The sequence below is a fragment of the Mirounga leonina genome, unplaced genomic scaffold, assembly GCF_011800145.1.
Source record: "Mirounga leonina isolate KUSES-001 unplaced genomic scaffold, KU_Mleo_1.0 Mir_177, whole genome shotgun sequence".
Lineage (NCBI taxonomy): Eukaryota > Metazoa > Chordata > Mammalia > Carnivora > Phocidae > Mirounga > Mirounga leonina.
In genome coordinates, this window is record NW_023270459.1 from 1,945,327 (window position 1) to 1,959,017 (window position 13,691).

General features: G+C 56.8%; 2 protein-coding genes across 3 annotated transcripts; one reads left to right on the top strand and one right to left on the bottom strand.

The window, feature by feature from the left end:
• The first annotated feature begins 1,597 nt into the window (after positions 1-1,597).
• YIF1B (Yip1 interacting factor homolog B, membrane trafficking protein) lies at positions 1,598-9,053 on the top strand. 2 transcript variants are annotated; one of them, XM_035023455.1, is made up of 8 exons: positions 1,598-1,710; positions 5,385-5,623; positions 5,708-5,812; positions 6,029-6,107; positions 6,242-6,299; positions 7,404-7,559; positions 7,650-7,743; positions 8,640-9,050. In XM_035023455.1, the coding sequence occupies exons 1-8, from the start codon at positions 1,668-1,670 to the stop codon at positions 8,793-8,795; spliced, it is 930 nt and encodes a 309-aa protein (XP_034879346.1). In that variant the 5' UTR covers positions 1,598-1,667; the 3' UTR covers positions 8,796-9,050. The 2 variants fall into 2 exon arrangements, with proteins under 2 accessions (XP_034879346.1, XP_034879345.1); XM_035023454.1 differs by having other exon boundaries at positions 1,621-1,719; positions 8,640-9,053.
• A 108-nt stretch (positions 9,054-9,161) lies between these two features.
• Positions 9,162-10,303, bottom strand: CUNH19orf33 (chromosome unknown C19orf33 homolog). The gene is made up of 4 exons (XM_035023577.1): positions 9,835-10,303; positions 9,615-9,721; positions 9,389-9,457; positions 9,162-9,275 (listed from the first exon to the last, which is right to left on the bottom strand). Exons 1-4 carry the CDS (start codon positions 9,854-9,856, stop codon positions 9,162-9,164), a joined length of 312 nt encoding a protein of 103 aa, XP_034879468.1. The 5' UTR covers positions 9,857-10,303.
• Between the last annotated feature and the right edge of the window lie 3,388 nt (positions 10,304-13,691).

Here is a 13,691-nt window from a genome sequence, read left to right on the forward strand (position 1 = left end):
CCAGAGGTAACTCAACACTCTAACGGCCATTGGAGGGCAGCCAGGAACCCCGACCACATCAGAATGGCAGAGGAGTGGGGCTTGGGGCCCAGCTCAGACACACCCCAGCTGGTTCTATTTATGAAGCTGTGACAATTCTAGGGGCAGAGCCCAACTTGAGGCTGACAACTCACAGGAAGAGGCACTTGATAATACAAACAGCAACAGCAGCTGCCAGTGATCAAAGGCTTACGATATGTCAGGCCCTGTAGACACAGCGGTGTTGTTCGAATCCTCAAGCTCTCCTACATCATTCCCATTAAACAGATGAGAACATTTAGGCTAAAAAAGGGTCCAGTCACACAACTGGTAAGGAGTAAATATGAGGCCAGCAGGAAGCCAAAACGCTTTATTAATAAAATGCTGTGAATGTTACAAAATATTCACGGAAGAACTTAGGGAGAGCTGAGGATGAAAAAATGGTGGTGGAGCCCAAGGGATGGATGCTAAGTCAGGGGTGCAGAGGAGGAATAGGGGTACCTCAGTCATGAAAAAAGGACCGGGACTGACCCAGGACTCATAACTGAGAGACCAGAACAGTCCTCAAGGTCTCTAGAAAAGACATCTCGGGCGCCTGGGTGGCTCAGATGGTTAAGCGTCTGCCTTCGGCTCAGGTCATGATCCCAGGGTCCTGGGATCGAGTCCCGCATCGGGCTCTCTGCTCCTTGGGAGCCTGCTTCTCCCTCTGCCTCTCTCTCTCTGTCTCTCATGAATAAATAAATAAAAATCTTTAAAAAAAAAAAACTATCTTTAAAAAAAAAAAAGAAAAGACAACATCTCAGAGGAGGAAAGGGAAAGCCACAGTGACAGGGTCACTAGCTGACATCCTTCCGGAGTGCTATCACTGCCCAGAAGTCGCTTCTACCATTATTTTTGCCTGAGATAAGCGGAGGGGACTGAGGGACAGAGAAGGGGAGAGAAAGGGGGACACTGAGGGTCAGAGAGAGACTAAGGAAACTTCATTTTTAGGGCTCCTCATTTGCAAGTGTGCCTGTGTGTGCTCTGTGTGGCTGAAGGTTGCAGAGTGGTTTCTGCAGACGGGGCAAGCCAGGAAGCAACGCAAGAGCGTTTTTATGACACCTGGTTCTTCCTATCTAACTTATTGGGTGTTCTTTTCTCACTCTAAATACTCACTTTAATACCTAAGGTCTGCCGAAATTGTATAAGCGTTAGAGTCCGCACAACTCCGTTTAGCCCCTCGAGAACACAAATGGATCTCTCCTCCCTCCGCTCCACACCCTTCCCTGGCTCCCCAGTGCCCTCAGCCACCCAAATTGAGCGCCTATAGGGAACTCCATTGCCCATCGGTCTCATCTCTCGATGCCTACATTTCCCATCATGCACGATACCGCCTGCTCCTAGCATTGTTCTCGGCCCCGCCCCCCTGTCCCAATAGTGCTGACTCTCGCCTTCCGCCACCGGCCTCCAGTCCCCGCCTCTTGCCCACTGCCAACTCGTAAAGGCCCCCGCGAGGGGCGTGGCCTCTGAGCGATCGTGACGCCCATTGGCTGTCGCGTCGTCGGTGGGCCGTGCCTACGGGAGCCGGGCGGGCACATTTCGAACCGTGGCTGGGGCGGCGGCGGCGGCGGCGGCGGCGGCGGTGGTGGCGGTGGCTGCGACGGTGAAGGATGCACCCGGCAGGCTTGGCGGCGGCGGGGACGCCCCGGCAGCGTAAGTGGCGTACGTGGCCTGTCAAGGAGATCGGGGCGGGGGCGGGGGGTGGCTGGCGGGGGCGTAGCGGGGCCGCCGCGGCAGTTGCCGAGGTCGTTGTGGGTCGGAGGTCACGGGGTCAGGGAGCTGGAGCTTCGGGGCGTGCACAGCGCTGGGATGCCAGGTCCGGGTAGGGGGCGCGTTGGGCTCGAGCCATCTTCTCTTCAGGAAATTCCTTTGGAAGAAAACAACTTTGGGCAGGATATTGTGTGATGTGCAGGAGAACGGGACTTTCATTCATTTGCACTTCGCGATCAGCCTTCTCCCCACCCTTCGGTGGCCTCGGGCTGTCGCCCACGCCCCGCGGGACAGCGTTCAGAGCCCTTCGTGAGCTGAGAGGGCCGTGTTTACCTCTCATTTAAGATTTGAACCTGTATATCTTATACCCTTCACCCCCTTTTCCCGTCTCTGTTAATTTGTATCTCTCTTTAAGTTCCTCTTCCTCTCCGCGAGTGTGCGTGCATCTCATTTATTCACTGAGCGTATCCTGCCTCGGCTCCCGTTGGGCCAGGCAGGCCCTGTGCTGGAATTTGGGTACCTGGTAGTAACCAGCCTAGCACTAGTCCTTGGTAACTTACAACTCAGAGTTCAGCGGTGAGACAGACACTAAACTCGGAACAAACAAGTCAGCGAGAAAATCTGGGGAGTAGTGAGGACTGTAAAGGGAAAAATCCCAGATGCCGGGGAGGTTCAGAGGCCTCATGTGCTCATTCCTCCCTTCGGCCATTAATAAGGTGCCTGGCTGGCCCTGTGGTGGGTGATGCTGGGGCTACCGCCCTCGTTCCTGTCCTCAGGGAGCTACCAGTAAGGAGCAGAAGACAGGAGCAGTTTAGAGCGATGGGGGCCTGATGAGGGAAGCACAGGCGAAGGGGTCAGGACCGGGATGGAGGGATTGTGGTAGCCCAGATTAGGCATGTGACGCAGCCTGGGCGTGTCGGTGAAGCTTCCTGGAAGAGGTACATCTAATGATGAGGAATTTGCTCAGAGAAGGGGATTTGTGGTGAGAGGCCTGTGCCAAGTAAACAAATGGACAAGTGAATATTTAGCAAATGTGGTAAGTGCACAGAAGGGGAAAAGAACAACTGGATATTACGAGAAAGAACAAGGTGCTATGCTGGCAGGTGTTAATGATGGAAAGATGTTCCAGAGTGATAGCAGTGCATGTTCAAAAGCCTGTGTGGACTAGGAGCTTGGCAGAGTCAGGGCCCAAGAGGCCAGTGTGTGACTGGATGCAGTGAGCCCCAAAAGAGGTAGCAAACGAGGGTGGTTGGCAGGGCTGGGGTCTTGCAGGGCCTTGTAGGCATGTGGATTTTGTTCCCAGCACTGTGGGTACTGATCATAGGCAGGGGACAGGAAATGTTCTCTTGTGCATTTAAAAAGATCACGCTGGCTGCTGACTGGAGAAAGGGTTGGAGGACATTGAAGTCAGGTTCAAGACCAGAAGGTCTGAAAGGGGAGGGTAAACATGGAGACATAGTGGGTGAGAACTGGCAATTAGTTGGTTGGGTGCCAGAAAGCAGGGGAGTCAGGGACTTGGACACTGGGGTGGGGGCACTGGTGGGAGCCGGCCAGACCTGGGTGTGGGGAGAGAAGTGGCGGCTGGAGACAGGGCCCACTGCCCAGGGCTGGGAAAGCTGTGGGCGGGTGAGATTGCTCTAGGTGAGAGGCAAAGCCAGAAGTGTGGGAAATTGGGCCACACGTTTCAGGGAGCTGAAAAAAAATCATGGGTGGAGAGGGACCAATCCGGAAACTGTCAGCTCTGTAAAGGCAGGAGTTTTTGTCTTTTTTTTTTTTTAAGGTTTTATTTATTTGTCAGAGAGAGAGCAAGCCGTGTGAGCACAAGCAAGGGGAGCGGCAGGCAGAGGGAGAGGGAGAAGCAGACTCCCCGCTGAGCAGGGAGCCCGACGTGGGGCTCAATCCCAGGATCCTGGGATCATGACCTGAGCTGAAGGCAGACGCTTAACGAGCCAGCCAGGTGCCCCACGGCAGGAGTTTTTGTCTTTTTGATCGTTGCTATATCTACCACGCCTGCAGCAGGGCCTAACACACAGGGGTGCTCAAGAGGTGTTTGTGGGGCTCTGGAAAGAGGAGGAGGAAGGGGCAGTGTCTCAAAGCCAAGAGAGCAGAGAGCTGGAGGCTGGCATTGGGAACAGGGGCATCACATGCTGCTCGAGTCGGATGACAGTGGCTAACGGCCTCAGACTGGCATTGTAGAGGGGCGTTTAGGAGGCCAGTGGGGGGCAGAACCCCAAATATCGAGGGCTAAAGGGGGCAACAGGGAGGAAGGAAGGGCTTGCACCAAAGCTCCCAGAAGTGGGAGAGGGGAAAGGCCAGTGAGCCTTGGGGCTAAGTGGGCCGGGGCCAGTGCCGCTGGCTTTGGGATTGAGCACGCCTGGGTCTGTTTTCAGGTGACAGATAACTGAGAGGAACAGTCAAGGGACTAGTCATTGACAATAGGTGACAGGGATCGACAGGCCAGGGGCTGAGGAGTTTATGAGCGTCATTTGGCCTTGGGCCATGAACTGTCCCACAGAAGAGAGAATTGAGGTGCGGACAGAGTCAGGACGTGGATTATTTGGTTCCTCTCCCCCACCCGATTGTAACCCTGTCTCCCGTTCCCTGGGCCCACAGTGGCGCCTGGGACACAGGAGGAGCTCAGTAACTGTCTGCTGTGGTGTTAGGAGCACAGGCCCCGGAGCCAGGGTGCTGGGCTCAAATCTGTCCTCTCCACATTCCCCTTCTCCTCCCTCGTCCTTACCCTACCCCCACTAAGCACGCCTCCAGCAGGTCCTGTCCCTCCAAACTCCGTCCAGAAGCAGCCCAGCCCCCTCCCCTCCATCCCTGTTTCTCCCCCAACCCTGGAGCAGCTCCCTCCCTCCTCCCCTCTTCCTGCCCCCCCCCACCATCGAGCAGGCACCTGGGCTACAGCCCTGCACGCAGGTCATTTCCCCTGTCCCGGCCTTGGTCACCACCTCTGTAACATGGGGTGGGCCCTCATTTCTCAGTTTCATCAGCCCCCTACTCTAGCCTTCTGTCAGGGGCTGGGGATCCAGGCATGAACAAGACCAAGCTCCCCACCTGGGGGGCTCCCATTTTAGTGGGGAGACAGTGAACAAAATAAAGAAAGCAACCAGCCTGTCAGCTGGTGCAGAGTTCTGGATATAAGTGCAGCAGGGAACGGGGGTGGGGAGTGCTGCCCAGGACTGTGTGGTCGTAGACAGTGGTAGGGAAGGTACCGTAGAGCCAAGACCTCGAGGAGGGGAGGGAGCCATGGGGCAGGGGAAGGATTCAGGCAGAGAACAGCCAGTGCAAAGGCCCTGAGGTGGGAATGTGCCTGGCGTGTTTGCTGAACTTTGAAGCCCATGTGGCTGGAGCCAACCAGCGAGGGGAGCACGAAGGGGAGACGCTGACAGAGACTGTGTTTGTAAAAGGCTCAGGACAGGATCCTGTGCACAGTAGGCCCAGCACATAGTAGCTGTCGACGTTACTGTGGTGATTGGATGGAGAGATGCCAGGCAGACAGAGCCGGGCCCGCACCTGCCTCGGCGCCCATCTGACCTCCAAACCAGTGCTTCGCTACAGCGGAAGGAGAGCCCTGCAGCCTGAACAAAGCTCCCCTTCCTCTTCCCCTGCAGCGTCCAAGCGGAGGATCCCGGTGTCCCAGCCGGGCATGGCCGACCCCCACCAGCTCTTCGATGACACGAGTTCGGCCCAGAGCCGGGGCTACGGGGCCCAGCGGGCACCCGGCGGCCTGGGCTACCCTGCGCCTTCTGCCTCGCCCCAGGCTGCCTTCCTGGCGGATCCTGTGTCCAACATGGCCATGGCCTATGGGAGCAGCCTGGCCGCCCAGGGCAAGGAGCTGGTAGATAAGAATGTGAGTGGGCGGGGTGGCTGGGTGGGGGGGTGGGGGTGGGGACGTGAGGCCAGGGCTTCAGGCTTGGGCTCTGCCTCCCCCCAGATTGACCGCTTCATCCCCGTCACCAAGCTCAAGTACTACTTTGCTGTGGACACCATGTATGTGGGCAAAAAGCTGGGCCTGCTCTTCTTCCCCTACCTGCACCAGGTCAGCACTGTGCCCACTGAGGGGAGCACTGTCTGAGGAGGGGCAAAGTCTGGGGGGGCGGGTGGAGGGGTGGGGATAGAGGGTGAGTCAGAAGCCGGGCAGGTGTGAGGGGCAGGGGCGGGGGTGGGTAGGTTTGCCCCAAGAGAGGGCCTGGAAGCAGTGTGGGAGAAGCCCACTCTGGGGGTCCCACGCCTGCTCCCCTCACTCTCCCCACAGGACTGGGAAGTGCAGTACCAGCAGGACACACCAGTGGCCCCCCGCTTTGACATCAACGCTCCTGACCTCTACATTCCAGGTCTCCCCCTCCCCGTCACCGCCCCGCACCCTCCTCCCTCTGGGTGGGCATGTCTAGGGCAGAGGGTTAGGTGCCTAGTGGCCTAGGATGGTCCATCTTCCTCTGACCAGTGTCTGTGTGTCTGCCTCCCACAGCTATGGCTTTCATCACTTATGTCTTGGTGGCTGGCCTGGCGCTGGGGACCCAGGATAGGTAAGGGAGGCCTGGAATAGGCAAAGTGGGGTGAGGTTTGGGTGGCGGAGGGGCAGTCAGGAAGGTCTCTTGGATCTCCTGTCTCGGAGCAGCCCCACCATGCTCCCAGTTGGCCCAGGACAGAGCCCTTGGGGTCATGGTCAGCGTCACCCTCACCTCTCCCCTTGCTCTCCACCCACGTGCAGCCCATCACCACACCTGTGGCAGGTGACTCTAACTCCATCCTTCTTCTTAGCCTCTACCACCAGATCTGGCCCATCCTCACTGCCTCCTAACCAGCTGCCTTGCTCACATACCCTCTGCACCCTGACTCCCAACCGCAGCCAGGAAGATCTGGTCTGAGATGTGGGTCTGGCCATGTCCACCCTGCTAGAAGCTGCCCAGGGCTCTCCCGTCCCCAGATCCAGCCCTGGCTCCTTATTCTCGCGCACCGCACTGCCTCCGCGCAGCCTCTCTCTGCCCCTCCTCCTCACTCTGCTTCGCCGCACTAGGCCTCTTTCCATCCTCCAGAGGGCCTGGTGCCACCCGCCACCACCCCAGGGCCTTTGCACATCCAGTGCCCTTTGCTCAGGAGTATGTTCCTCCCCTGTATCACCTGCTGAGCACCTGCTCACCTGCGATGTCTCCACTCTGGTATCACTTACTCAGGGAAGCTGTCCCACCCTCCAACTGGGTCAAGCCCCCCATGTCTCACTCCTACGCTCCAGTTTCTTTCTTTTGTGGCATCGAAAACAATTCTCATATGAGAATCAGTTCATTGTTGGGGCACTGGGGATATGGCAGAGGCCGTGGTCCTTCTTTGCAAGTCAGCTCCTTATTCCTTCAGGCCTCGGCTCAGATGCCCTCTCTGGAGAGCCCTGACACCTTTTCCCGACTGGGTCAGGCACCTCCCCTGCCCTGCGCTCCCCTCATCCCAGCCCTGACCTCTCAGGGCCATCACTGAGGACAGGTCTGCCTTCCCTGGCATGAGATTTCCATGAGGACAGGGTCCAGATCCATCTTGGTCACTGTGGAGTCTCTAGCCCCACCCAACACAGGTGTCCCCAGGTGGATGCTCTGGGAGGGTGTGAGCTGGCCATCGGAGTGACAGCTTGGTGCCGGCAGGTTCTCCCCAGACCTCCTCGGGCTGCAGGCAAGCTCTGCGTTGGCCTGGCTGACCTTGGAGGTGCTGGCCATCCTGCTCAGTCTCTACCTGGTCACTGTCAACACTGACCTCACCACTCTCGATCTGGTGGCCTTCTTGGGCTACAAATATGTTGGGTGAGTACCCCATTCCTTCCCCCTCCGCCCCCGCCCCCAGCCCCAGCCCCGAGGCCTCTTCCTCAGACCAGCCTTCCCCTCTCTTCCCAGGATGATTGGCGGGGTCCTTATGGGCTTGCTCTTTGGGAAGATTGGCTACTACCTGGTGCTGGGCTGGTGCTGCGTGTCTATCTTTGTGTTCATGGTGAGCTGGGGCTCAGGGGAGGATGAGGCTTGAGGGCACAAGCCCTCAGAGTCGGGGTCCCCTGGAGGCATCCAAACAGAGGATGTCAGGGGAGGAGTTGAGACGAGAGAGCCACGTTGCTGAACTGAGGAGACTTAAAGTAGTTGTCCCAGCCTGGGGGTCAGGAGGGCTTCCTGGAAGAGGGGGTGTCTAAGCTGGGGCTGGAAGAAAGAGAAGGAGCCAGCTGGGCTGTTGGGGTAGGCTCTCACCCTCACCCCACTCTTCCATGGTGGGCTTTCCTGCCAGAATTTCTGTGAGGATGAAAAAAGTTTTGGTACCCCTGAAGTAGCTTCTCTGGGTCCCCAGCAAATCCCTTCCTCTCTTTAAACCTGCTTCCCCTTTTGTAAAAAAGGGGGATGATGATAAACGCACCTCAGGGTCCTGGGCGGAGGCAGTGTGAGCATATGTGAGGAGCAGAGGGCAAAAACTGGTTGGCCAAATCGGACCCTCAGATACACTTTGACTTAGATGTCATTTAAAAGTTAAAAAAAAAAAATCCTTTCTGGCTTGTGTTGAAAACTGTCATCGGCCCTCATAAGCGGGGTGACAGCGGCCCGGCTGAGCTTGCCACCCTCTGCAGGCACTCTCCCCAGGCAGGGTATGCAGCTCCGCATCTCATTCAGGGGCCTCGCCTGCTGCCTGAGCTTGCAACCCGCACATTTGCTCCCAAGCCTTGGGGCGGAGCAAGTCCTCACCATCTATTAAAGGAGATGTGGGGGGAACCTAGGCTCCCCTGGAGCAGAGATACTTGAGCCCAGCCGCCCCGGCCCGGAGGAGGGAGAGAGGCAGGGCTTGGAAGTACATCCCGGCCCCCGCGCCCGGCCCGGGACTCAAGGGTGCACCCCCTCCCGCCCCAGATCCGGACGCTGCGGCTGAAGATCCTGGCGGAGGCAGCGGCCGAGGGCGTCCCGGTGCGCGGGGCCCGGAACCAGCTGCGCATGTACCTGACCATGGCCGTGGCGGCGGCGCAGCCCCTGCTCATGTACTGGCTCACCTTCCACCTGGTGCGGTGAGGGCGGCCCGGCCCGCGCCGCCAGCTGCTGCTCCGCGCGGCCGCCGCCGCCCCTCCGCCCGCCCGCCCGCGGGGACACCGGCGCCGCCCCGATCCCGAGACGCCACCCCCCACCCCCTCCGGGCCGAGGTGCCGACATGTCCAGCTGCACCGGCCGCCCCGCAGAGCGGCCGCTGTTCCGGAAACAATAAACCGTGATGGGCACGGCGTAGGCAGCTTGTGCTTGGCGCGGCCGCCCGGCAGGGGGCAGGCCCGGCCCGGGAAGGGGGATGGGTGGGGCGGCGCCGGTGCCGCACTTCGCGACCAGAAGGCGACCAGAAGGCGACCAGAGAGTCGAGAGAAGGTTTAATGAGCCTCGCCCGGCCCGTCAGTGAGGAGCCTCCTTCTTCGCCTTGCCTTTCTTCTCCTTCTTCTTTTTCGCCTTGGGCTTCTTGACCTTGGCCGGCGTGCTCGTGTGCCCTTCGGAGGCGGCCGCGGGAGGCTGTGGGGCCGAGGGCGGAGGGGAGGGAAGGGGAGAGCGAGGGGTCTGCCGCTGAGACGATGGCCCCGGGCTCTCCCCTCACCTGGGGCGGCTGCTTGCGGGGAGCCTCTTACCTTTGCTTCCATGTCCGAGTCGCTGGAGCTGTCGCTGCTGGAGTCTGAGGAGCTGCGGTGACCGCCACCCTGCTCGTTGGAGGCGAGGCAGTGAGGGCCGGACCCCTGACCCAGCCCCCGCCCTAAGTTGGAAGCCCCAGGCTCGGCGGGGCCCTGGGTTCAAAGGCCTACCCCCCACCCACCCCCCGATACCGGGAGGGATGTGCGGGCTCCTGAGGTGACTTACCCTCGGTTTATCAGGCGCCCCCGCCTCTGACGCGGCCCGAACTTTGTGGGGGCTGTGTTTGTGGTCTCCCACTTGGCCTGTCCCCTGGGGCTCCTTGGAGTCGACGGCTGGGGAGAAAAGTTGGGTGGGTTGGTGCAGGTGCAGCGGGTGCGCCCTTGGAGGTTTCTGGGTTTTAGCCTGGCCCCCTGTGCCTCAAGAGCCCCACTTCCCAGGAGCGCACCTGCGGCCAGGTCGAACTCCATGGTGGTGAGAGGAGGTCTGTGGGGAGGACCGCAAGGGCCCGGAGGGCAGGGGGAGGGCCTGGGGAGGGGCAGTGGGAACCGCCTGCCCAAGGACTTCGGAGGAGCCCCACCCAACGTGGCTCAGAGTCCTTAGCCTTGACTCATAGCCCCTCCCCAGCACCACCCAACTTTTCTTCTTGGGAAATGGGGTGGGTGGACAGCTGATTGCTAAATTTCCACCCGGTGAGCCTTGGCAAGTGAGGGGGGAATGTGTGGGCAGCTGTAGATTTCTGGGGGAAGGGCTGGAGCTGTCACCGCTTCCCGCAGAAGGGTCAGATGCCTGCTTCTCAAGAAATGAGAGGGAGGCGGTCTCCCTGTGCCCTGTGCCCCATCATAACACCAGCACTCCGTGTACTCACTGCGGGCCTGGCGCTGTTCCAAAGGGCTCACGCACATTAGCTCGCTTTAACAACCCCTGGATGGCTGCGTGAGAAGCAGTGTCTGAAGGGGTGAAGAGCGTGAACTTGGAATCCGCCTCCTGAATTTGAAGACCCACTCAGTAGTGGGGTGAGCTCAGGAAAGTCACTCTGCCTCTCTATGCGTGTTTCTTCATCTGTACATGGCAGCCTCCATATGGGGTTGTTGTCATGGATTAGTTTCTAGAACTGTGCCTGGCACAGACTACGTGCTTAAGATAATGTTTTGGCTTTTTTAATTAGAAGAAATGTATTGTTACTATCCCTATTTTACAGATGAGAACACTGAGGGACCAAACAAGTAAGATGCCGAGGGGCCAATGTAGTATGAATGGCTAGAGCTGGGATTCACACCCACACAGTGTGGCTCAAGTCCAAGGCCCTGGCCCCTCTGGCTCTCCCTGGAGGGTGCTCAGGGGAAGGGGCTCCCCATGCCTGGCTGGGCCAGTCAGACTGCTGGGGGCTGGGAGGGGGCGGCGCTGAGCCATCTGCTCCCCTTGCTGTGCGGCCAAGTGTCCTTGCAAGTCCGTCCCCGGCCAGCCTTGCCACCAGCAGCTGGGTCACCACACTTGCAGGAGCAGGCAGGCAGGAGTGGTGGCTGGGGCCTGGGCATGGTGATGACCGCGTGCCCTCAGGTCTCTGCTCCAAAGCACATTCCTCGGAGAGGCCTGCCCTGACTGCTGGCTCCCCACTGCCCGTCAAGGCAACCTCTTTCCCCTGCTTGATGACCAGCTTAGCCCTTAAAGATAATAAGTTATCTTCATCATCAATTTCTTCGGCATATATTTGTTGAGTACCTACTATGTGCCCGGCACAGTTCAGGTGATGGGGATACAGAGGTTAACAAAACCAGCAAAAATCCCGGCCTCACGGGACTGACATTCTAGTGGGGGAAACGAGGTGTAAAATGTACAGAATGTTAGAAAACGACTGGAAGTGAAGCTGTCCCATCAGTTGGTAAGTGGATAGACAAAATGTGTATATATAACGGGACGCTACTCTGCCATACAAAGGAATGGACATTGCATCATGCATGAACCTCAAAAACATTCTGCTAGGTGAAAGAAGCCAGACCCGAAAGACTGCATGCTGTAGGAAAGCGTTCGTGTCAAGTGTTTAGAGAAGAATTATTGAGGCAGCAGGTTAGGGGGTGCTGGGAGCTGCATGGGGAATAGGGATTAACTGTAATTGAGCGTAAGAGATCTAATTGTGGGGGATGAAAACACGTTTGAAAACTGATTTATGCTGAAAATTGCACCACTTGGTAAAAATTATTAAGAACCGGGGCGCCTGGGTAGTGCAGTCAGTTAAGTATCCTACTCTTGGTTTCGGCTCAGGTTGTGACTTCTGTGTGGTGGGATCAAGCCCTGTGTTGGGCTCCACGCTCAGCAAGGAGTCTGCTTAAGATTCTCTCTCCCTCTCTCTTTGCCCCTCCCCCAACCTCTAAAAATAAATTTTTTAATTATTAGAAACCCCTGAAGTGTACGTTTGAAATGGGTTTTATGTAACTTATGCCTCAATAAAAGCTGATTTTGAAAAGTAATATGGGCTAAGAAGAGAAATATAGCAAGAAAGGGAGCTAGGTAATAACTACATGGTATGTTGGGGAGAGGTTGGATTTTAGGTAAGAGTTACCAGGGAAAGCTTCAGGCAAGTCTTTTTTGAATAAAGATCTGAAGATGAGGGGCGCCTGGGTGGCTCAGTCGGTTGGGCATCTGCCTTTGGTTGTGATCTCAGAGTCCTGGGATCCGGCCCCACGTCAGGCTCCCTGCTCAGCGGGGAGTCTGCTTCTCCCTCTCCCTCTGCCACTCTCCCCTCTTGTGCGCTCTCTCTCTCAAATAAATACAATCTTTAAAAAAGAAAGGTTGTCTTTTAAAAATCTGAAGATGAGGAGATAAACCATGCAAACACATGGAGGAAGTGTTCTAGGCAATGGGAATAGCAAGTGCAAAGGTCCTGAGGCAAGAATGTACCTGAGTAATGAAGAACTGCAAGAACTTCAGAGTGGCAGTGAGAATGGAGGGAAAGACAGGAGAGGAGGAAGGATGGGAGGGGTGGAGGAGTAGAGGACTTGTACATCAAAGACCTTTGATCTTTACTCTGAATAAGAAGAGGTGGTGAATGATGATTGTGGCTTTAGCCACAAGTGGATGCAGGATATAAGTGTTTTTCCAAGCAAAACAAATTCCGTGAGGGTTAGGGACCTCATCTGCTTTGCTCAGCACCCAGAACAGTGTGACTCAGAATTTGGTGCTATCATTTGGTGAGTTAGTGAGGTTACCTGATGCCAGGCCCTCTGCTAATGTAACGGCAGGTCAGAGCAAGCACAGAGTGGCTAAGAGTTTGGGTTGTGGAGGTCAGTCTGCTCACAGGTGAATCCTCACTCTACCTCTTACTGCTCTGTGGATAAATAAGTCAACCAGTCTGCACCGCAGTTTTGTCCTCTATAAAGTGGAAGACTTACCTCATAAAGTGACGGTTGTGTCTGGAGCCTGCCTGGCACAAGGTAAATAGATGCTCAGCAAATGTGAGTTTTTATTATTCACGAACACGATCTCATATGCTTACTTGTGAACCTGGCAGTTAAGATCCCATGTTGTATATGAGGCAGTTGAGCCTCAAAAAGTTGGTTTCGTGCCCAAGGACACTGGGCTAATAGGTTGCAGATCGGTAGCGGTAGGCCTTCTAGACCCAAGAGGAAGTAGCTCTTTACTAATTGGCTAAGATTGTGGGGAGGGTGAATGGGCCCGGGGAAGAGCACGGCCTGATCCTCCAAATTCCCCTCTATTCACTCCTGTATCATAGTTAGGATGTGGCCACTTTCACAGAGACCAGAAAGAGCCTTAACAAGATAGCTCCACTTTTTTCTCCCCTAAACACCCAGGGACCCGGGCTCCTAACTGGTTGCTCTGCATCCTTCCCGGGTGTTGCCCTGAACAGAGAGGGAAGCCGGCCTCCACCATCGGATTCGAGGGAAGGGAAAGGGCAAGGAGAGGGCACACCAATTCCTTCTAAGGACTGCACCTGGAAGCAGCACCTGTCCCTTTGGCCAGGTCAGACACACGGTCACATCTAGCAGCAGGGGAGGCTAGGAGAATACAGCTCCAAGCTGGGCAGCCGTGTACCCAGCGAAAACCTGGGGACTTTACTGAAAGGAAGGGTAAATGGACGTGGGAGCCTGTCGGTCACTACTCCCTCTTGGTGGCAGTGAATATACCCTCAATTCCCTTGCTCTAACCCAGAAGACTTACAAATGAAGGCCAGATTAAAGCTGGGAAGGTGAACCCAAATGCTTGATGAAAAGCAGGTGTGAGGGCCTAAGATGAGCACGTCCAGCCTTCTGTTCTTCGAAAAAGAGCCCCTGCCCTCAGTAGTCCCCT